A 24,237-nucleotide genomic window follows, 5' to 3' on the forward strand; every position below is an offset into this window, starting at 1 on the left:
GGTAGCTACTGAAAATTCCCCAAACCGGCACAAGTTAAATTTAAACACAAGTTGATGGTTCATACATTTGGGTAAGGGACTTGGATAAACTGAAACTGAATTTGATGACATTTAGAAAAATTTGTACTGTTTTCTTGGACGGTTGCTTGATTCTGATGTGGTGGGTTTTTTCCCCCTTCTCTCTTCTTCCAGGTCTTTCCCAGGGAAGCTACTGCATTAAGCGACCAGCAGGAGATGAACTAACAGACTTGAACCTCTAGACCAGCTCCTTCATTGATTTACAGGCTCAGGTTACAGAACAGAAAAAGCTGTGACCCCCACGTATTGTGAATCATGAGAATGGTCTGTATGTGTGAGGCCACAGAAAACAGAATATCCCTTTTGCTTCTCACTGGATTTTTATTCAGGACCAACATTTTTCAAAGAGTATTCCAGAAAACACTAATCTCATAGAAAAGGCCACATGGTCAGGACATTTTGGGCAATAATAACGCTTGCAGAATTTTTTTAATGGAAGTAATCTCATTTTGGTTCATCTTATTTAAGAATGTTAGAAGATTTTATGTAGAATCCAGACTTCTGGTTCTCTAGAAAAACTGAAGACATGACAACGCAGTGAACATATCCTCACACACACATAATTTCTTGCAGCTTCCCATTAGTCAGGGAACGAGCTCTCCATTAGTCAAAGACCAACCAACATGCCTGGATACTGGAAGCCTTTTACTTGGCTCCCCTTGTTTCAGTCTTTCTTGAAGACACACAGTGTCTTTTGGTGTATTAAAGGCTCTGAGAATCCCTCAGTAAATATTTCTATTTATTTTGTTGAAAAAAATTTCCCCAATATATTGGATTATAGCTGTTTCTTCCTCCACATCTTGGGATGTACTGTTCTAGATAATTCTTTGGGTTTATGATTTCAGTTTTCACTCCAAAACTTACAGATGAAAATCAGTTTCTAACATATCACTTGGTACATGGTTACGGACCATAAAGTTAAAGGAATTCTGATTTGTTGGTATGAATTTCATGCTACCTTCTGGAAAATATTTGTGAAAGTATTTAGGAAGCTCAGACTTTGCAATGAGGATTCCATTTCCATTTTTGGATGCTTTTATAGGCATTCAAGATGCAGAACAAATCCACCTGGTTAGAGTGTTTATATATTCAATCAGACTTCAAGGTATATTGGTAGAGATGAAGGAGCCTCTGGATTTTACCCAAAATTTAACTTAAAAATTCCACACTAGGAGACCCACTGTGCTGCTGATCTAGTAACAGCCCCTAATAACATGTATTGTGGAGAAAAGACTTTGGAGAAAAAAATACACTTGCAATATGATAGGGTAAGTAACAGGAATTTATAGTACTATTATGCTCTACCAGGTAAACTAGAATTTAAGTAGATATTTCCTTCTTATAAGTATCAGCTGAGTAACTCTCAAAAAAAGAAGATGGACACAAATTGATCTTTTGGGGGGTGAGCCCAATATGTATCATCCAAGTGATCACTATAGAAGCCCAATAATAGGGTTTGACAGTTCATCTTGCTGGCTGAGAACACGGAACTTATAATAATGAATTTCTAGTTTTCAAATTATTAGAGTTGGAAATATTGGTTATGATGGCAGCAATGACGTCATGCAAAAAATTCTGGTGGACTATGTGTCGCTAAGCGGGTGTTCTCTGCATTTGGCTAAAGCAGACTGAGGAAAAGTAAATGGCAAATGAACAGGACAAGTAGATTTAGAAAGCAGTTATTTACCACTTTAATAGGTCTGTCCAACATTTGGTCACAAGGGTCATTCTGAAACCTAATTTCTTTAATGGTCTTCCCATCTCACCAGAAGAGATCTGAATAGTCTTGGAAAAAGCAAATCAAATATAGAAAGATGTGCTGTGATAAGACTTGTTGCTACAGCACTATGTAATTAATGACGTCAGACTTTGGATTTAATCAGAGGACATTTCTTCAGTCTAGGACAGCTATACAAAGCCTTAAGACATTGTATTTACAGAACTTAATACAGGGATCCATATATGACCATCACTCTGCCAGAGTCTTAATAGCATGGTGGAGCGGCTCCCTCAAGAATCCTCATTTTTCTTATCTGTGGAAAAGCTAGTAGTTCTAAAAATATTTTCCTGGAAGAGGTTAGAACGGTTATTATATACCAGTTGAATATAAAGTATGGTTATGTAAGCCAAGCTCGCATGCTAATATTGCACAGGGTAGAAAACAATAAAACAGGACGATGTGCTTCCTTGGGCCATCTAGTAGAAAGAGGAGGAAGCTTTTGACTCAGTATCGTTCTGATCTCTCAGATTCCAGGAGTCCACCTGTAGCTGGCCTTCCAGGGTGAGTGCCATGCCGACCTCTCAAAAGGGCACGTGATTTCCTTGCCGATAGAAAAAGAAATGACAACAAAACAAAACAAAACATCCAAAACTCAAAGAGGTACACCAGCCGCCTCAAACTGTGGTACAGTTCATTTTTTGAAGAGAATATATAATATTTCAAAATATTATATATATACATATATTTCAAATGGTACAAAGTAACTATAGATCCAAATTAGAAGACAGTTGATCTTTCTTTGTGATCCCAAAAATTTGCATTGAGAAAACCCTTTTTTTCCTTAACCCACTTTCCATGGTGTTGCCCAAAACTCCGGGTCTTCTCACTCTAGGAGACTTCGTGACACACAGTAAAAGCACTGTGATTATCTGGTAATCAGTCAAAGTGCAAATAAGAAATCCATTTGGCTTCTAATGTATAAGATGTTTTAAATTCTTAAAATGTATTTTCCACAGAGTAGGTTTTCCTTTATTACTATAACAAATGCTTCCGTTAGGTTCTTGGGTGAATCTGAAACCAAAGAAAGAAAGAAAGAAATTTCAGGGAGAAAACAAAATGAAGGCACAGAGAAAGGTGATTAGGCAGAAAAAGAGACACCTTGAATTTTTAGGATGTTGCTTCTTTCAAGTGAACTAAAGTAAAGAACGTTCAAGTCTAGAGCAGTAGTTCTCAAATGGTGATCAAAGCTTATGGACAGGCCACTGTATTTTTTTTTTATCGATTCATTAAATTAATTTTGCCACAATTGAGGAGACAGACTCTTGGAGCAATGCCTGTTCAGGACTGGGTTCATGGGCATGCAATCTAGTTGCAGGGAGCCCTTTGTCGAAAAGGGCCCCTCACTTGGTTTAATGACCAGCAGTGGCCATCTTGAAATTATTAGTAACTTTTGAACAAGGGCCCCTGTGTTTTCATTTTGCACTGGGCTCTTGCTGTACATTATGTAGTCATTCCTATGTCTGTCTGATGAGAATTTCATGAGTAGGAAATTCCATGGCCTTCTCATGTTGGTCTCTTGTAAGATGCAAAGGGGTGGCATGAGGTGAACTCACTGCCAAGGTCAGATCACGTTTGTTGAGGAACATAAGAGACCTTTGCAAGGTGAGGAACTGTTCCACTCAAACAATGACATGGTGTTCAAGGGCAATCAAGGGCATACTCCTATAGCTATTGATGCCATTTAATCCATTCAAATATGGTCCCAAAGACTCTTATTTTCAGAAGGATGCATGCATGAAGAATCACTGGTTTAGAGCATGGATGACGGTTCTAATAGAGTTGAAGGTTCTACTTTAGAGTTTTAAGACTTAAGGCATTTTTCTTCATCATCTCTTAATTTTTTATAGCTTAGAAGTTGAGTATTCTGAGGCCAGGAGTGAAGTCCATTTAAAGCTTTCAGGGTTAGGTAGGAACAGTCATACACCATACACATTTGCATTCAAAAGTTGGTTGGACCAGGGGCAGAATGTATGAGAAGTCTTCACACATTTTTTTATTCTTCCATATAAATAACAGATCCTTCCAAACCTTGGTTTCCTACAGTCCAGTGGTGTTTATCACATTTTGTTTCACTGCCTTCTTTTTTACCGAAAGGAGGGAGAAAGCGACATTTCCAAAACTGAACTGGAATTGCCTTTCTTTTATCTGTACTGACCCTCCTCCTCCCCTAGCCCACTGAACCTTAGGCCCTAGCCTCCACAGAAGACCAGGGGCCGTGTCATGTCCAGCATCACATTCCCAAGACTTTTAGATAACAGAGGCTTAATATTATTTATTAAAGAAATGAATGAGCGCACTTGGATCCAGGGGCAATTGTGATAGCACAGTTTATTCTTTAAGAAGATGGTTTACTCTTCTTTCCTGCAATCTCTAAATACCCCTCCCTCTCTCCTCCCCCACCATCTCTCTCTCTCTTTTAAAGGCATTTCTTGCAAAACGAATGGACTAGAGATCAAGATTGTGAAGTCTCTCAGAACATTTCAGACCTGGTGGAATTTTGAGGGAAGAAGCTGGAATATGTCAAAGCTGGTACTTTACCCTTCAGTAATATAAAAAAAAACATCAGGGTGATTAGAATGGGTGGAGATATGTAAAGTTAGAGTCGGCATCAGGAGGATGATCCCAGGGGCTGTGGACAAATGATTTTGGTGAATTGTGTTGGGCTAGTCACAGAGAACACCAAATCTGACAAGATGGCTCTTGTGGTTAGGTGTGTAATCTGAGGTCTGCAACTTACTCTTTTAGGAAATGAAACTTGCCTCTACATTGTGCAGCAACTGTTGATTTCCTCGCTAGTGTGAAAGCCATTGACGTATTGGACTGAAGGAAATCGGAGGTTGCTTGATATTTCCCCAGGTATTAGATCAGATTATGTTCTGGTGTTTTAATCTGCTAATTTTCCTTCCCAAATGACTTTGGTTTTCTCCTCATTTTATTCCCCTCCTCTTCCTGTCCCCAAACAACCAATGTTCACCTTTTACATACAAATTATTACACCATTGTCAAACAACTTATTTCTTCTAAGGGGAAGTCTAGCTTTCTAAATGAAGTCATTGTTCCTGAATACACAGGGTATTAGATTGGTTCCTGAATGCATGGAATATAGCCTCCCCACCTTTCAAACTTATGTTTTTGATATATCAGTTTAAAGAAAAGAGATAAACTAATAGGCATCTAAAACCATCAGAAAAAAAGTCTCTAGTCAATATTTAGGTCGGTTAGTCTTGCTACAAACTCCCAACAAAGCAGTTTAATAAAACAACAGAAGCAATGATCAAGCAGGAACAGGGTTAAAATTTAGCCAAGAAACTTCACCCAGATGTACTAAGCTTCTCCCCAGAAGGTACCTGTTACCAGTTTTATTGTACCCCAGGCTGGGTTTTTGGAACATGTCTCAAGCATGACTATTTTGTCTCTGCAGGCTGGCATTAAGGAAGCTTCCTCTTTCCCTATGATTTATTCTTCTGAATCTCCTGAAATGGAAGACTTTGCTGAATTCTACTTATCTTTTCTCCTTCCTTCTAAGTTTTATTGTCACCCAGATGCAATTTCCCCAAGGTTTTCCTTAAGGCTGTGGCCTGTTACCCTGGCTAGTCCACATTCTGGGGTGTCTGGTTGTTTAAATGAAACACTGAATTTCTACTCTCCACCCTCCTTAAAAAAACAAGCCTCACAAAAATTTAAATTTTAGACCACATTTTGAACCATCTTTTGTTTATCTACATTTCAAAGAATGATGAGAATTTTCGCTCAGGATGATTAATTTGGAAGTAACCCATATAATAGGGAGGCTTTAGAAAAAAACTATACAGGGAAAAAGAATGAAGCCCCAGGAATCTTTCTTGCAAATTTCTTTACCCTGAAGCTACTTTTAAAAAATAACAGTGTGAAGGAAATTCCCAGTTGCCATTAGCAAGCTGGGTATGTTTCTTCAGGTTTTTGTTGTCTTTTTCTGAGAGAAAGAACTCTTTGAATCAATCCTACGCATAAGAACAAAAGAGGTGATTTTCTTTATTCTTCCTTTTACTTTAATAAGAATTTGAATTTTTTACCCTGAAGATTACCTCTTAAAGAACAATGAAAACATAGATTCATAATTAAAATACATCTGTGAATTAAACTGTTTTAAAAGTTAAATTGCTAGAGTCGACATTTGAAGTGTGTAGGCATACTTATACTCTGATGGGGAAAAATACACAGGGCATACTAGAAAAATTCATATAAGACCTATTTGTGGAGCATATGATCTAAGAACTGGTGTTGGCTATTTATACAGAATGGAGCTCCTGTAGGTATCATCTGGACTCAGTTGGTGCCTTTTGTATTTAAAAGTGCTTATTTCATTGGGAATTTCTTGTAAGGAAGGGAGGAGAAAATGTAAGTCAGTGTACTGTTTGGGTTTTGTTAACCCAAATTTCTTTAAAAATTCAGCTTTTGCTAGTGTCTTCTTCTTCCGCCTCCAAAGACAGTCTTGAGAATTCTTAGTTGACTTATGTGCCACGCACATGGCTGTAGAGGATTCTCTTATTTCCTTTCCTGAAATGGATGCACACATCAGAACAGGTACATCCTCTGTTTTCAACCTGGCTGTAAGGGTGATTTACTTCTCTTATACATTCAGCTGTGTGGACTGTGCTCAGCCCACCCGGGGGCGTAGTGAACACAGTGTGTACCAGCCTCTGTTATCATGATTGGACTCCACACCATGCTTTGGTGATGCCGGAGAATGTCCAGGATGTATTACAACATGCCTGATGGTTTTAAAATAGACTCTACAAAGGCCAAATCAAAAAAAGTGACGTGGGTCACAAATAAGTAGCACTAACAATTTCTGTGTTTTGTTCCTTTATTTTCTATCTGCCAAAGAGTCTCCTCATTGGTATTCTTGGAATTTCACATATCTAAATCCTGAAATGTTTTGATTTGCATTATTGCTCTTTACGGACTTTCAAGTCTGAAGGTACTATTAAAACAGGGCTCACCATCAATAAAGAGTGATTGGTTATCATTTGGAACAGGGAATGGAGATTTGCCAGAGGATATGTCAGCAATGTGTTTAAAACAATGGTGCCTGGATTCCAATCATACTGGCCAAAATTCAGAGTAGCTTAAAACTAACTTGTGAGGGTATCTTCAAATTATTTGGTAAAGTCATCTTCAGGTAAAATGTAACCAAAGGGAAACCTGAAATCCATACTCTACCAACTAATGAAGATGATTTTTGGGCTAAGCATCAGGAACTGGGCTCGTTTTCGAATACTCTCCCCCATAGGTGTCTCATCGAAATGAAATACGATAATCCAGGCAGAGCTTCTTAAGAGCATACAATTTCATGTTAACAAGCTAGGGTGGTTCAGGCATCCCTCCTGGGTGCAAGCCAGGGAGGTATAGCCACTTACTAGCTAATGTGGTCAATACAGGCAACTAAATTTGACACACAGTGTCTCCACTTATTTTATATATATAAAACATTTTCTTAAGGTGTTATGTTTCCTGCATCACAAAGATGCAAGAACCAATTTTATTTTGTGAAAAGACGATTCTGAGAAGAAGACCAAGGTAAGACTCATAATACAGGGGCTGGAATCAGAGATGCCCTTTTAAATTTGGGTCACCTTTTTGGAAGTCTGCAAGTTCAACATATTGGAATTTGTAGATGGTGAAGCTTGTTTTAAAAAATACCCAATACTTAAAACACATACACACATAACAGGGCTGATATTCATGTGGTACATGTACATATCACCATACTGGCTCTTAAAATATTGATATACTTTTGTGCTAGTGAATAAATAGTTACTGTCTTAAGCACCCTGACCAAACATCCTTCACACCCCCATCAGAACTTCCAGACTTTCCTACGGACCAGTATCTATAGAGTCAACGGCTGGCCTAGCTGTCCACTCCAACCTGCTCCAGCATCATGACACCAATTCTGATGGGCTGGGTAGCCTCATACAGGTCGTTACATATTTTGAAGCCAACTCCTGATTTATCCGCACAAAGTAAGAAACAATCATTCACATCAGAGAATTCTTTCAACTCCCTAAGAGAGTATCAAACAATTCCTTTAAAGGACCTTTAGAAGATGGCTGCACTTAAACGCAGAACTGTTCAGGAAACCATCTGGATGAATTAGGCTAGACCCTTACTTTATTATCCATTCTGAGCACCATAGATATCAGATGCATAATCCAAATAACTGCCTCACTGCTCCTCTTTCCTTTGGCTGTGGCAACCTAGCTTTATTTATGACTCAGTAAGAGAAACACTAAACTGCTCAGTATGGAAAAGTCAAGGTCAATCTCTAACTTCTCTCTGATGTATAGACACTGATCTGAATGGTTAAGAAGAGTTTCTGTTGGGGAAAAGGCTTCTTCCTCTCCTTTTCAAAGCTCTTCTGGGTGGTGTTTGTAAATACAACACAAAGGCAAACAGTACAGTTCGAAACACGCATGAGACATTTGAAAAAAAATGAACTTACTCTTGTGGTCTTGATTTTATTGCCTGTAGCGCACATCCATCCAGAATTATCAGGGAGTGTCTTACACTCTTCTCCTTCTAGACAAGGTTCCATCTCACACCACCATTTCCCAATCACTATGGAGGCTGTGCAAAGACAGGAAACAAGCGTGTATGAAATTCATCCAAACAACCTGGGCACCAGGCTGAGTTCTTGTACAGATGTTACTGCTCTTTGAAACACATTAGGTCCTTTTTAACTTTCATGATTGGCTAAGAATACTCTACTAAGAAGAATGAGATTTTAACTTAAACATCTTAAAATGCAAATATAATTATGCCATCTGGTTTCACCAAGCTACATTTTGTCCACAATCTCCTTGTATGATGAAAACATACAGAATGGGGACATTTACTTTTTGGAGGAAATTTTGTGTTAAGTTTGTAGATCAAAGACCTGGTGCTTTCTTTTCAGTGAAAGGGACAAAAGGGCTAACTGTTCTTCAGAATCACTAATTGAGCTCTTGTTTTCAGAAGGGCCCGTTTATTCACCCAGCTTTAGGGTTTATCTCCCACCCTACAGCCTTTGAGATATCAAAGGCATACCAAAAAAGAAAAAATGAATTGACCAAAAGTATAAAAGAAAACCTGTAAAATTAAAACCAAGTCATAATAAATGAAACTATTTGTTTACAGTCAAAAGTATATTTGATACGAGCTGTGGTTTCCTTTCAATAGGTTTAAGGTGATATGAGTGGAACTTTTAAAACTTGACCCTCTGATAAAATAGCCCTATTTTTCAGGGTGATATTGGGCTGCCCACATTAGGAAGCTGGCAATGAATTTAGTGGATGGATTTATAGCACACTTTTTTGGATAATGAGATTTTAGAAAACTGGAGACTAGATTCGCTCAGTACAAATCAAGCAGCTCCACATCTTAATATCCTGAGTGAAAATTTTTTCTGCACGAGCATTGGTCATTTCTGAAGCTGCTCAAGGCATTGTTTTTTGTTTTTTTTTTTTTTTTACAAATCCACCTGGGCATTTTCCTGCAAAATCCTTAAAATGTCTGTGAGTGTTTCTTCTGTGATACTTTCCAAGTGGCTGTCTTTACACTGGACTGAAACTCTAGGTCTTTATCTAAAAGAAAATTGGTCGCTTCCCAACCCCTCACATTTCCACCTTATCTCCATCATGACGTTTAATTCTCACAGCAACAAAGAACCCACATGACATTTCTTAACGTCACAGAAGATTAATCTTAAAATGAAATGGAGTCCATGCCACAGGGAAGCAGGAGCACATTAAAATCCTCTATCCACCCAGCATTCACTAGAGGGATTAGATTGCTACCTTAGAAGCAGAATGGTTTAAACGTCCGGACATCTACCTGCATTTAGGTTTCCCCCTTCTAGACTTTTCTTATTTCAGACTTCCCCTCCTTTAGAATACAGTCTTCCTCAAACTTTCCTTTGAATAAAAATTACTCTGCAGGATTATATATGCAAAATTATTTCTACTCTATTATACAGTCAATTTGAGGATTTTTTTCAAGGGTAACTTTGCCTGTATGTGATGCACGCCTTATACATGGACAAGACCAAATCGCCTAAGATGTAACTACATTGGATAGGGCAAGCAGAGGAAGTAAAATTTTGCACAAAGTTCTATCCTCATGCAGGACAATGTGATAATGTTGGCAAAACACAGACTAATAACAGAAAACACGAATCCTTCACAGCGTCCAAAATGATTATGAACGTTCTGAATGATTTTCTTTTTAACAACAGGTCTCAGCATCAGGGTATGGACTAGAAGAAGAAGCTAGTCAGGAGTTAAGAGGCCTTATTTGTGTGAATTAATAGGTGACAATACTAAATAGAGAAGTATATATTTTGACAGCAAGAAAAACATATGTGGCCTTGAAGGGGAAAAAAAAATAAACGGCAAAGCTTCCAGTAATGTCAGATACAAGTCAGTGTTTGGCAGTGTTTATTGAGAGCCTTCAATCTGAGGCTCCCTGCCTGCTAGAGCTCAGTCACAAACAGGCCAATCACATTTGCCATGTGTGTCCCCTTAAAGCCCACCTAATATTTCAATACTGCTGCCCTGCATCTTGACCATCACGAATGGACACTCTCTGAGGGGAAACTGCCTTTCCCAGTGGTCTTTGATTTAGAATTTGTCCCTCTTTTTTCACAGGGGCACACAAATAATGAAAAACCACTGGTAAGGTCAGACATGAGCACCTTTGCCTCTTTCTAAAGAACCCTGTTCCATCTTCTTTTCGCTGCTGTGCCCTCTCACAGCTGACTTACTTTGTTGCAAGCTAACAAAGCACTTTCTCCTCTTTCTCTCAAACATTAATATCTCCTAAATGAAAATGTAGACAGTAGGAAAAAGAATACATCTCAAAACCCAAGTATGACTTTTAATTCAAGTTTATAGAGACCACTGGCTTGGAGGGGAAGAGAAAAAGCGTTCTAAGAATGAAAATGTCCCAGACTTGCCTACGGTCTCTAAAAACTGTTACAGTTGCCTTTCTAAATGGAGTTTGATGACTTGGCACTACTCTCTGGCTTATTAGAATCTAGTTCATTTTACCAGGGTTGCTTTTCTAAAGATGCTATTAGACCTATTTTGTTTCTGCTTTGTGCATTCCACAGTCATCTTAATATATATTATTTTAGGGCCTAGGTCAAACTATAGTCTCGAATCCTAGTTTTTTCATGAACTCGTATTTCCTGCAATATCTTTAAAAAAGTTCACAAAGAAAGGATCTAAAAACTGCCTCCTCTTCTCCCAATTCAGAAGCTACTGAAAACCTTCTGATTATTGGACAAGGATTGATCAATTAGATTTAATAAAATGAGCTAATATTAATGATATTTAGTTGTTTTTAAGTATTTTTTTTCTTAGAGATAATTATATGATAAAACCATAAATAAAAATAATTCTAAAAGTCTGAATTACAGTGGTCAGTTCAATAATAAAACTGATAACTGACATTTCTGAATGCTTCTTACGTGTCTCTGTGTTAGGTACTTTTAAATGTATTTTCTCAGTCTTCAAAGCAACCCTATGAAGTAGATATTATTATGAACCCTTTTTTTTTTTTTTAGATAAAAAAACTAAAGCCCATAACGGTTAAGTAACTTTCCCAAGCTTACACAGGTAGGAAGTTCAGAAATTAACGCAAGAATCCAGGCCTGCTTAACCACAAAATCTATGTTTTCCATCACGATAGTGCTAACTCATTCTAGTTTTGTATTCAAAATTCATAGGTCTCCAAAAAAATATGTATTGCCTGCTGAGTGGATAAATGAATTCTCTCCGCTCTATTTTTAAAATTTTATTCTATTTTATTTATTTTATTATTTTTGGCTGCCTTGGTTCTTCGTTGCTGCGTGCAGGCTTCCTCTAGTTGTGCCGAGCCGGGGCTACTCTTCGTCGATGCGCGTGCTTCTCATTGCGGTGGTTTCTCTTGTTGCGGACCACAGGCTCTAGGCCAGCGGGCTTCAGTAGTTGTGGCACGTGGGCTCTAGAGCACAGGCTCAGTAGTTGTGGCGCACGGGCTTAGTTGCTCCGCGGCATGTGGATCCTCATGGACCAGGGCTCGAAACCATGTCCCCTGCATTGGCAGGCGGACTCCCAACCACTGTGCCACCAGGGAATCCCTGCTCTATTATTATTGGAAATAAATTTCATATCAACACAAACACTTGCATAAAACAAAAAAATTCAGTTTCTTGTAAAATTAACTTGAAAAATAATTTGGGCAAGGGACAGCTCATTACACTTGTTTCTTCTTAGTCTCAGCTACACATTGCTTGATTTCATTAGTTGTAGCATTCTAATAGAAATTCTCACTAGTGAACACTTTCTGAATCCATGAGAAACTTATGAGGTAGATGCGTAACTGCTCTAAGAACTTTTATCACTTAGAAGAACTGAATTAATTAAATATCAGCTGCAAAACCTAATTCTGTCTTATCTGTGGTGATTATGAAAAAGGGTCTTAAAAGTCCCTTCTAACACTGGCATTCTGGGATTCTCTCTATGAATGTGCCATGTTCAGAAAAATATCTGATCTTCAACTTTTTCAAGAATGTTCATCTTTCCTTGAGATATTCTTAAAATCACTAAGTCCACTTTAATCATGAGTCCTTTTTTTTTTTTAACATCTTTATTGGAGTATAATTGCTTTACAATGGTGTGTTAGTTTCTGTTTTATAACAAAGTGGATCAGTTATACATATACATATGTTCCCATAACTCTTCCCTCTTGCGTCTCCCTCCCACCCTCCCTATCCCACCCCGCTAGGTGGTGACAAAGCACCGAGCTGATCTCCCTGTGCTATGCGGCTGCTTCCCACTAGCATAAAAAATCTAGCAACAGTAAATGCCGGAGAGGGTGTGGAGAAAAGGCACCGCTCTTGCACTGTTGGTGGGAATGTAAATTAATCATGAGTCTTGATTTCACCCTTATAGCAGGTCATATTGCTGTCAAGCAGGAGACAGACTGTAGAAGGAGAGTCAATCCATCTTTCAGTGAAAAATCATAAATGGAGCAGAAATCTTGTTTTTTTTTTTCTCCCCCCTTTGGTTGTCGCCGTTCACTTTGAGCAATTTTCCCACGGAAATAGAAAAAGATAGAATAAGTAATGGCTTAATAAACATAGAAATAAACATCATATTATCTAAGAACTGTGGTCCCCTGTTTATCATTTCAGCAGATAACACTTGAGTTGCAGTTCAGCAAATGTTTATTGGGTACTTTGCACAGTCAAAGCACCACCTGATTTGCTGAGAGCGATAAAATAATGAACATGACATAGTCCCTGCCCTCAGAGCCTACAACTTAGTTCAGGGTTTCTCAATACAGGCACTACTGGCATTTTGGCATGAATTACGGTAAAGAGATAAAATGAACAAAAAGTGCTCCTCCAATAATAAATACATTAATATACTAGAAGAGCAAATTCACAGTGGGGAGTAGGAAAAGAGGAACTCTTAATAAGATTGTAGAAGTTTTTGAAAGCAAGATGCTTGGGCTTAAAATTTTTTTTCATTAAATTTTTTTTAAGGAAAGTTAAGTCATTGAAGATTCTAGATTCTGTGAGCAAAGGGAGGACATGTTATAGGGATAGTTGGGGAAGATGAATCTGGCAGTGGTGTGCAAGATGCAAGAAGGAAGAAGCAAGCACCTGAAATGCCAGATAAGCCCTACTGCATTCAAACAGAGAGCTGATAGGTCTTGATTTTTGGATGCCTGCTCTAGAATTGTGAAGCAGGGCAGAGCTGAACGTGATGTTAGGAACAACTGAGGAAACACTGTTGCCAGTATCTCAACCATATTAACTGTAACCCTAAGCACACTGGACTCTAATTATTAGCTTATTCGCTCATGTGCCTGCCTACTCAGTATCTCAACCATATTAACTGTAACCCTAAGCACACTGGACTCTAATTATTAGCTTATTCGCTCATGTGCCTGCCTACTCAGTATCTCAACCATATTAACTGTAACCCTAAGCACACTGGACTCTAATTATTAGCTTATTCGCTCATGTGCCTGCCTACTCACTAGGTAGTGAACTTCTTGAGGGCACAGATCACATTGCATTCATCTTTGAAAGGCATAGAGTAGCTCGAGACAGGTTTGCCAATTTTAAATGAATGAATGCAAAATGAAAGAAAAAGAGAAAGAAAACAAAGTAGTGCCTATATCAAAGGATTGTGAGGGTCCCATGAGAAAATCCATCGCAAGCACTTAGCAGAGTGTCTGGCATTCAGCAAGTGTTTAATAAATATTAGCTATTACTATCATCATCAGCATCATCATTTTTATTACTCAAAAGAATGAAATCATTCCCAAAGAGAAAAGGCAATTCTTCACGAAGTTAGCGAGTACAGCATTGTTTTTCGATATTATGCCAAACTCTCAGCTTGCTTCTATGACTTATGAGAGTTTGAGCATAAATTGAATGACTGAACATATGACTGCATTCATGTTCCCAGAAGTAGGTTATAAGTACATCAATCAAGACAAATTTCCAGGCTCATTTTTGTGCAACCTGTCATGCAGTTTAAAGCAATGGCTGGAACTCTATTAGAGGAATGGGACCGCGCTCCAGCTTCCCTTTTGGCACAGGCTGTTGGAACAGCTGTTCCGATTCTCTTCTTCACAAGACCTGTAGCGATTCCCTGTGTGTGACTGTCTTTATCAAAGCAAACAGAAAATTAAAGGCATTGAATAACATTGCCTATAGACATTCCAAACTCCCTCTTTCCTGTGAGCTCACATTTAAGGATTGGATCCAGTTTGGAGGGATTAGGGGATGGTTAAGTCTCTAAGCTCTTGGGTATGTAATAGAGGGACCCAGGTTTGAACCTTAACTCCATCACTTACTGGTAGAATGGCTTCAGAAAGTTCTTTGGTTCAAGTCTCAGGTTCCTGAGTTATAAATGGAGTTAATAAAAATCACAACTGGTTATTGTGAGTTTTAGATGAAATAAGACACTTAGCAGAATACCTAATAAACGTTATACTCAATACATGGAAATTACTACTGTTATTTATCTATATGTCCGCTATCCATCTATGTATGCATTCATGCAATTACCTTTATAGAGAGCGAGTGCCTTTTTATTTTTTCTTAAATGGAAGTTTATCCTAGTTCTGGGATGCATATATTTGCTTTTTACTGATTAGACTGTACTTCTTGGTAGGATCTACAATATATTTTGGAGACATACATAGAATTAATAGCTGATGATAGGATTCATTAGCACTGCTTCTCTTCTACAAATTCTATTCTAGTGCTTTTCAAACTGAGGCAATTTACCTTGGTGAGGCTGGAAGTGAGGATGTGGATTGTGAAACGGGCAGTACTTAAAGACAGAAGATAAGAGTGGTACAATTTCCTTGAGTGATAGTTTTCCTTGAAGGTATTTGAAGACAAAAGTTATATTTTATTCATTCAAAAGCTATTCATTAACTACTGTGCTGGACATAAAAGAGACACAGTTCCTACCCTAAAGTGGCATACAATCTCTTGTGGGAGAGAAACACTATATGTAATGATGGGATAATGAGGGGGTAATTTAACCACCAAGTAATCAACCAAAGTGTTTTCATATTAAAGCAAATAAGAATATTTACTATGAGGTAAAAGGCTAACTTCACATGAATTTTAAGATAAAATACAAAACAAAGAAATCTTTTACTTTTCATGGGCAGTCTTATCAGAATGCAGGGATACACTTCCTACTGCTTTGAAAAAAAGCCGTCTGCTTGGTGAGAGAGAATGTTCAGATTTTTTGCCAACTTAAGGGAACACTCTTAATCCCTGCCAACAATAACATTCCTCTTTGTGGTCTGGACACCAGGGCTGGCGTTTCTGGATTATTTTGCACTTTCAATACATGATAACTCTATTCATGCATCCACTTATATTTCAAACACAGGATGTTGGTCTTGCTTTCCCTAAATTGATGGTTTTATTTTAGAATTAAATTCAGCTATATTTTTTTGTGTTTGTGTAGGTACGTAATGTAAAATATACAGTTAAGAAGGAACACAAAGAATCATGGTTATTAGACAGATTTCCTACTGTACATCCCTTGTATTCTCAAATTTAACATTCTGTGTTAAAGACGAACCCTGAAGTTTACAGTAGATATAGTAAGTGTAATTTTGTTAGGACAAAAACATTTTGATGTTCTTATTTTCGCCTACCATAGAAAACTTTACATTTTTCCTCCCCAATTTTAAAAGTAATATATATTCTTTTCTAAAATTCAAAGCGTATGGATAATTAGAAAAAGGAAAATAAACACAATTGCATTAGGCAGAGGTAAATTGCTACATTTGGGTATGTTTTTCCCAGACTTTCTCTATGATTATTCCTTACATAGTATCCAGAGTGATCTTTTAAAATGCAAATGATTTCCTATCATTCATCTCTTAAAACTCTCCAACGTTTCCATCACTTAGAATAAACTCTTTACAATTGGCCTACAGACACCCACATTACTTGGTCCCGCCTATTTCTTCAACCATGTCTTCCACCATCCCCACTTCCACCCTCCTCCCCTCATTTTGTTCCAATCTCTCTGGCCCTCTAGCTCTTCTGCAAACCTGGAAATCTCTTTTATGATTTGGCTAACCCTCTGTCTGGGCTGTGTTCGCCCAGAATTGACATTAACCAGGCCTCAATTCAATTGTTTGTTCTCTGAGTGGTCTTATCTGAACTAATTCACACCCGCTTACCCTGCCACTTTCCCCTCACGTTCGGCTTTGATTTTCTTTCCTTTTTTTTTTTGTTCATGTTAGATGTTGCCATTTCTTTCCTTTTTTTTTTTTTTACATCTTTATTGGAGTATAATTGCTTTACAACGGTGTGTTAGTTTCTGCTTTATAACAAAGTGAATCAGTTATACATATAAATATGTTCCCATATCTCTTCCCTCTTGCGTCTCCCTCCCTCCCACCTCCCTATCCCACCCCTCCAGGCGGTCACAAAGCACCGAGCAGATCTCCCTGTGCTCAGCACATACTATTACCAAATTCACAGAACATATTTTGTTGGCCTGGATATTTGCCTTTTCCTCCCACTTGATGGTAAGCTCCATGAAAGTTTGGACTTTATATTTCCAAACGGCTAGAACAGTGCCGCATATAGTAGATGATCACTATATATATTTAAAATGGTTGTATAAATGTATATACATAAATAATGTAAATTTTTTTGAAAAAAGTAAGATCACACCACATAGTTCTCTACCCTTCTTTAAAACCTAAACACTGAATCATAAACATTTTTCCATGTCTATTAATAAATGAAATGCATCATTATTGTAATGCCTGCATAATATTCCATAGGAAGGCTGCATCTTAATTAATTTAACTAATCCCCTACTGTTGGAAATTTAGGTTGTCTTTCTTTGGGGTTGGTTGGCTGATTGCTATTAGAAAGGATGCTTATATGAACAACCTTGTACACGTATCTTTGCAAGTGTATTTATTTCCCCAGAATGAATTCCAAGGAGTGGAATTTCTGAGTCAAAGGGTAAAAAAAGTTTGGTACTTCTGATATGTATCATCAATATGTCCTCCAGAAAATTTGTACACACTGGTATTTCCCACCCAATGTACCCATTTCTCTGTACAGTGTCACCAATATTGTTAACATTCTTAATGAGTTCGGTGAAATATGGATTTTGTTTGTTTTCTGGGGGGTGCAGAAACATGTGGCTTAACTGGAGAACCCAGCTAACTGTCAGCTTTCATGTTCCAACTTGACTTTCAAAAGAGTGACCTACTATAGTAATAAGGCCTCAATTTCTTTGTGAATAATTCCTCCTCAAAAAATCCAACTGAGAGGGTTGTCACAGAATAAAGAGAGAATAGGGAGGTCAGGCATAGTGAAGGCTCTAAGCCAAAAGCAAAACCAAAAACACTACATTGGAGTCCTTAGGGAGCACCGGTATTTCCTGGAGGTCCCCAGTGGATGGAATGTGCCTACTGCACACGGATCTCTCAGGTTCAACCAACTCAGTGTGGAGAATCTTGCTATTTCAGAATAGAATGTGCATTTATGTCTGTCCTTCTGGAATTCTGTGTCCCTCTGCATATACTTCTATTTGATCCAGTTACATTCATGGCAACAAAATGGGGAAGGGGTTAACCTAGATGTGGGTGTAGAGAAGAACACCAAAATAGTTCTACATTTTAAATCAAAAGGAATATCAGATTTTAAAATGATATTTACAGGCAACTTTCAAGCCACTTGTACATCTATGTACTTTTTGGGTGCTAGCTCTCCGTGTTCTTACCATGTGATAAATGGCTCCTGGGAGGAATATATTTGTATACCAGCATTTTCTCAATTTGAAAAAGTACCTTATTAGGTTATTATTAGGTTCTATAATATAGTTTTTTTTTCTAGAATGGCTACAGATTTACCAGAATCAAATAATGTTGGTTAAGTACCCTTTTTTCTTTTCACAGGTAAGGTAATCGCTTTTATAGTTATTGATACATTAAAATATCACTTTGGTTGATTCCATTTTGCAAGAAATCCCCAATATATTAAATTGTTCCCAGAAAATTCTTGGCATCAAGTTCCTTTGCAAAACCAGTGCTCGCAATCTTGGCAGTAATGGGAAAGTTGTACACTGATTGTAAGGTCTTTCATTTTAATTTCGTTCCCACTAGAGAAGACTGATATAAATAAAATTTAAATAGAAAACACATTTCAGATGCCAGCGGTGAAAAAGACTTTGTCAGCCTAATGAAAAGGTATCAATTTTCTCGATTTTATTCCATAAATTGTGAGTCATTTTCTAAATGGATTAGACTAAAGGAAAGTTCAAACTCCCAGTGAGATGATCTTGGTGCTGATGGAGACTTCAGACAAGGGAGATAGAACAGGGTACACAAAACCTCTCAGGCCTCTTCAGATCTATACAAATTGACGGCAAGTTAGGAGAGAAGTATCTCTAACCCTGAACTCACCTATTGCCTTAGAAGCCAAATCCTGGGGAACTGAATGGGAAACATTGTTTCTCTTAATTTTTTAGGATGACATGCATGGCTGATTGAATTATAACTGAGAACATGGAAATTTTGCGAGGAGTGAGGCTTAGAGGAAGAGGCTGTGTCACTCAGTGCTTTATATGCCTGTCTCACAGATCCTTGATAGAATAAGACAAAAACACGCTACAATGCTATGATGTTCACACAGTCTCTGAGGAAGACTTTGATGCCTTCTGATTTATTATAGTTAATTTAACTTCAGAAAACATAACCCAACTTTCATGTGAGGATGAAAGGCGTAAACCTTGATCACGGAGCACTCTTGAATCTAGTTTTATTTGTGTGTACATGTTTGAAAGGGCAAGATAATTTGATAATTGGTTATTTTTGTAATTTGGCAAGAACCGCCCAATACCTTTTTGGCATATGCCTTCACTCACCAATCCCTTGAGAAATGGAAAATAACAATCGGTGCTTTATTTTCTCTTACACAATGCCATACAACTAGCATGGTTATTCTGGTGAATTGCTGGGATGGTTTGGAAAAGCTCAGCTTTATTTATCAGAAAATATCTAGAGACTATATGCTCTATGCGTAGCATCACTTAACATAGGCAGTCTGAGTGACGTAAAAGCATGTCAAAGCTTTCACGTGAGTTTTAAAGTAGATGAGCAAATGAGAGATGACATAAGGTCCTTATTTGTTAGACACTTCATTTCTAAAATATCAAACAACTTTATTATTTTTATTTATTTTATTATTTTTTATTATTTTATTATCTTCATTACCGTGCGCAGGCTTTTCTGTAGTTGCAATGAGCGGGGGCTACTCTTCGTTGTGGTGCACAGGCTTCTCACGGCGGTGGCTTCTCTTTTTGCGGAGCACAGGCTCTAGGCGCGCGGGCTTCAGTAGTTGTGGCATGTAGGCTCAGTAGTTGTGGCACACGGGCTTAGTTGCTCCGCGGCATGTGGGATCTTCCCAGACCAGGGCTCGAACCCGTGTCCCCTGCATTGGCAGGCAGATTCTTAACCACTGTGTCACCAGGGAAGTCCCCAAAACAACTTTATTTAAACAACCAGAATGAACTTTTAGAAACTACCAACATGGGAAAATTCACAATATTGGCACTTTGCAACTTATCATGTTCATGTCGATGATGGTACTAGGAAAGCGAGAAAATCAAAGAAAGCCAGGAATATAAATGTGGCAATGTTTTTGATGAATCCAGCTGCAAAAAGTTCAGAATCATAGTTCTACTGCCTCAAGCCACATCTCCCCTACTCTTCTCGCTAAATTGAAGAACTCGAAGTTTGGCTAAATTGGAAGCAGGATGTGATGCATTCCCAAAGTTCAACAGCAAAACCTAGAAACTAGAACAGTAAGTCCCAGTCTGAGAGCTAAGGATCTCTGAAGGAGGAGGGGAAGACTGTGGTGTCCAGGGTGGTCTGAAAAGCTTTCCTGACTAGCAGTAGTGATTTAGTAATTCTGATTCATTTTTATTTTTTGTATTTACCTTCTCTTTATGTCAGGTGATACTATTCATTTTCCGATTGTAGGAACGGCTGCACGTTCTTCTTCTCCCTCTGTGTCCACCCCTTTGAAATGTGACTTTACCTCTCCTCCCATCAGGAAGTGGAGTCTATTTCCCCAGTCCTGCTATCCGGGTTTGGCCATGTGCTTCATTTGGCTAATATGAAGTTAGCAAACACGACGCAAGAAGAAGCTTGAAAGTACTTTTGCTTGGGGCTTGCTGCGCTTTGGAACCGAGCTGACCATGATGAAACGTCATGTAGAGCAGAGAGTAGCTTTATCCAATCTGATGCCCTCCTGGACTAATTAGCCTGCCAACCATCAGACATGTAGCTGAGCCCATCCTATACTCCAGCTCTACAAAGTTCACTGCTAGCCTGTTCCTTAATCCCACCACTTCCTGTCTTGAATATTTATACAACAGCTGCAACTTCAGTGGCTATCATGAAGGAAAGTTCAGGAAAACTGCTGCAATGCTGGCACTTATGTCATTAAATCGATGTCAACAACCCAAACCTCTGGACTTCTTGTTATCCAAGAAAAATCAGTTCCTATTACTCACGCTATTACAGTTGGGCATTCTATTACTTACCACGTAACACAACCCTAAGTAAAACTGAAGGTATTCGATAAATATTTGCGGACTAACTGAATGAATGAATCCATATATTTGTACCAAGGCCATATCACTGCCATTTCTATCCACTTAGTACTAAATATCCACAATGGTCAATGACTGATTTTCTTTTGGCATTCAAATTCAGAAATCCAGTTGACCTATAGACAATCGTGAGAGTGGCTTTCTGTCCTCATTATGTGTGTCTCCAATTTGCGAGCACAATCAGACCTTCCTTCGCAACTCAACAGATGCAGAAGATACAGAACTGACATAGCTGTATGCAAATTAGGCATTTTCCCAGAGAATTTCAGTGTCAGTGGTAATGCTGAATTTTCTTAATTACAATCCAGATATGCTCGCAATGGAGTTATACTAACTGCTATGGTCTAGAGAAGCTAAATTCAATTTTACTGAACTATTAAGATTCATTTGGATGTACTATTCGGGCAACAGGAGGAGCACAGATAGAAATTGCTCTCATGGTGAAGTATTTTCTGAGGCTTGCTGGAGCAAAGAAAGAAATTGGGAGAAGACTGAAAATCAGCCATCAGAAGAGAAAGAGAAAGAGAGCAACTAAAGCAAAGGCTTCTAATATTTATTTATTATTGATTTAAAATCATTTCTGTTCTACCCACAGTAGGCTGAAATGTATCTCTACCTGAGTCCAAGCCACGGGGACAGAGTCGGAAAATTTTTTTGAATTGATGTGATTTGGGGAGAGGGCAGGTCTGAAGAAATTCTTTTTTCTTATGTTCTGAGTTTTTAAGTTGGCACTAGCTCAAGTACCAAGCTCAAAAACCATTTTCATTCCAATTTCTGAGATGACAACTTTTCTCAAAGAAAAAACAATTACTGGCACAACATGGCTGAACATGAAATTTTGAGTAAAGGTGTACTGCCTTTGTGTTATAGCATTTTGTTGGGTCATAAGAGCCCCTTTCTATAAGAAGGATTATATCAAAATTACCTCCTTTCAATTATGAATCTTATTATGCAGCCTTTCTTGAATAATGTCCCCCCTCAATTCAGAAAGGTAAAGCACCTACAGTATGTAAATCCACAAAACACATGCTTCCTAAGATCATTTCTGAAATGCATCAGGCTATGTAGTGCAGTTGATACAAAACTATGAGGCAATCATCAGGAATCTTCTAATTGGCCCTGTTCTATTGTGTAGTTTAGACCAAGAAGCTCAACATCTTGAAACATAGACACATGTATCAGCTCATTATTTGGGAGTTGAGGAGAATTATTGACATTTTAGAGAGAAGGAAATTGAATCAAAGGGAGGTTACGTAACTTGCCTGTGCTCACACAGCTAGTAAGGGGCAGAACTGTGAATCGGCCGAAGCAACTTTCTCCAGAGCTGGTTAAAGGTTTGGGAAAGTGATGTCTAAGATAAATGTGGAAGGATGAAGAGTAATTTGCAAAGTAATCAAAGTAGAGATGGGTAATTTCAGTGGTGATAAAGCTGTGCACAACCCAGAAGTGTGAGCTAGAATGCTGTACTCTGGGAACTATTGGTGATTCAGCATGTCTGGAGCAAAAAATGCATGTGTGTTTGTGAGTGAGCGAGGGAAGGTGAGGCTGGGTGCGTTTTAGGTACTGAGGAATTTGATCAAGGTCTTCTTAAGTAAGTCAGCTTTACAAAAATGCTAATACTGTGGCAAATCAAAGATGCCACGAGGATAATGGAAAGGATCACTTTTGATCTGGAGCAAGCTCTCTCTCATCTTAGGTGATACTGTTTCTCTGTCAGATGAATTTCTTCTCCTGGGCCATGATTCCTCATTGGGAAAGGGCAGTTTAGTAGACGGCACTGGGGATGAATTAATTCATTTGGCAGAAGCAAGCAGTCTGTCCTCACCAAATATTTCCTTCAGTTCAGATCTCCATCAGGGGTAGCCTGGAGGATGTCTGCTCAGCATCAGTATCACTCCTCTGATTGGAGGTCACGTGATCACAGGCTTCCACATCTTTCCCTGCACCGAGGCTGTAAAACCAACTAGGGACTCTTGGTTTATAGACAAGGAACCAGGGCAAAAGAAACTGCAGGAGGCCATGACCCACGTAAAGAACTCTACTTGAGTTTTAAGCCATAGGGTACCACTTTTAGGAATTCCCTCTTTTACTGAAATGAATTTATATAAAAAGGGAACTTTGTTTCCTTGCTCTAAGTGGTAAACTGGTATCATTTGTTCTAAGGGCAAAAATACAAGTATACCACCCCCCTACACATACACCAGTTTACTGCATCTAGTTGGATACTGCTGTCCTCCTAAACTGATGTCTTCAGTCTATTTTTAAGAAATTGGCAATTAGTAAATTTTAGAGAGGTGTTAGAGACACAACAGTACCAAACTCTTCTCATTCAAGATATCATAGACAGATAAAAACTGAAAAAGAAGTACTAATTACTCTGTATTCATTGTTATTTAGTGCCATGTCTGTTAATACCTAAAATGATCTCATTTATCACCAGTGGTATGAGCCCTGCACACTGAACACAATGAAACAATCTCTCTCTGCCTCTCAGTCTCTCCATCTCTTTTATTGACTCTTCTAGTAGCAGGAGTGAGAAAGAGCTAATGCTGTCCTTAGATGCCTTACAATATCCTGATTGCCTTCAATCCAAGACCACTTTTATTTAGATCACATTCAAGAACTAGACACATTAATGAGAGAGATGAATAAACGAAACTGTAAACTGTGAAAGAGCTGCAACATTAGTAGCTTAAGTTTTTCAGCTGGCATTCACATTAAAAAATGTATCAACCGAGCCTAACATTTCTTGAAGGACAGCTCCATTTCAGTCCTGTCTCCATGATGAAAAGCGCCAGACTGGGAAGTCATCGGTCTGGTATTTTAAGACACATTTAATGGCTGAATTTGGAAGACAGCTTTCAGTACCTGAATGTCCAAGAAAAATATTAATCAATCAAATTTTATTAGTGATGACCAGTAACAGAAAAAAGCTAAATTCAGCCCTAAAATTTCATTATTACAGTGGGTTGAGTGACCTCCAATATTCCTTAAAAGACTGATGGTCTTGGATTCTGAGAGAAATGAATTTTGAAGATGAAATAGGAAATAGTATGTCACTGCAAAGATGCACAGAGGCACTCTCTCCCGTGAACAGAGACCAACCTGTATCTGCTTTTATTGATCAAACTGAACAATGTGAATTGGATTTTGGGAAGAAATGGCCAATGTAGCCTGTAA

General features: G+C 38.3%; 1 protein-coding gene across 2 annotated transcripts in view; it reads right to left on the minus strand.

The window, feature by feature from the left end:
• Positions 1–1,745: 1,745 nt before the first annotated feature.
• TAFA1 (TAFA chemokine like family member 1) overlaps positions 1,746–24,237 on the minus strand; it is a 478,670-nt gene continuing 456,178 nt past the window's right edge. The window contains exons 4-5 of one of the 2 annotated variants that reach the window (XM_024747069.1): positions 8,343–8,467; positions 1,746–2,869 (exon numbers count right to left, since the gene is read on the minus strand). In XM_024747069.1, the coding sequence (XP_024602837.1) occupies positions 2,852–2,869; positions 8,343–8,467 (143 nt within the window). In that variant the 3' untranslated portion in view covers positions 1,746–2,851. The remainder of the gene's footprint in view (positions 2,870–8,342; positions 8,468–24,237) is intronic. The other variant, XM_024747070.1, reaches the window with a different exon arrangement.

This window comes from Neophocaena asiaeorientalis, unplaced genomic scaffold (genome assembly GCF_003031525.2).
Source record: "Neophocaena asiaeorientalis asiaeorientalis breed wild unplaced genomic scaffold, Neophocaena_asiaeorientalis_V1.1 scaffold130, whole genome shotgun sequence".
Classification (NCBI taxonomy): domain Eukaryota; kingdom Metazoa; phylum Chordata; class Mammalia; order Artiodactyla; family Phocoenidae; genus Neophocaena; species Neophocaena asiaeorientalis.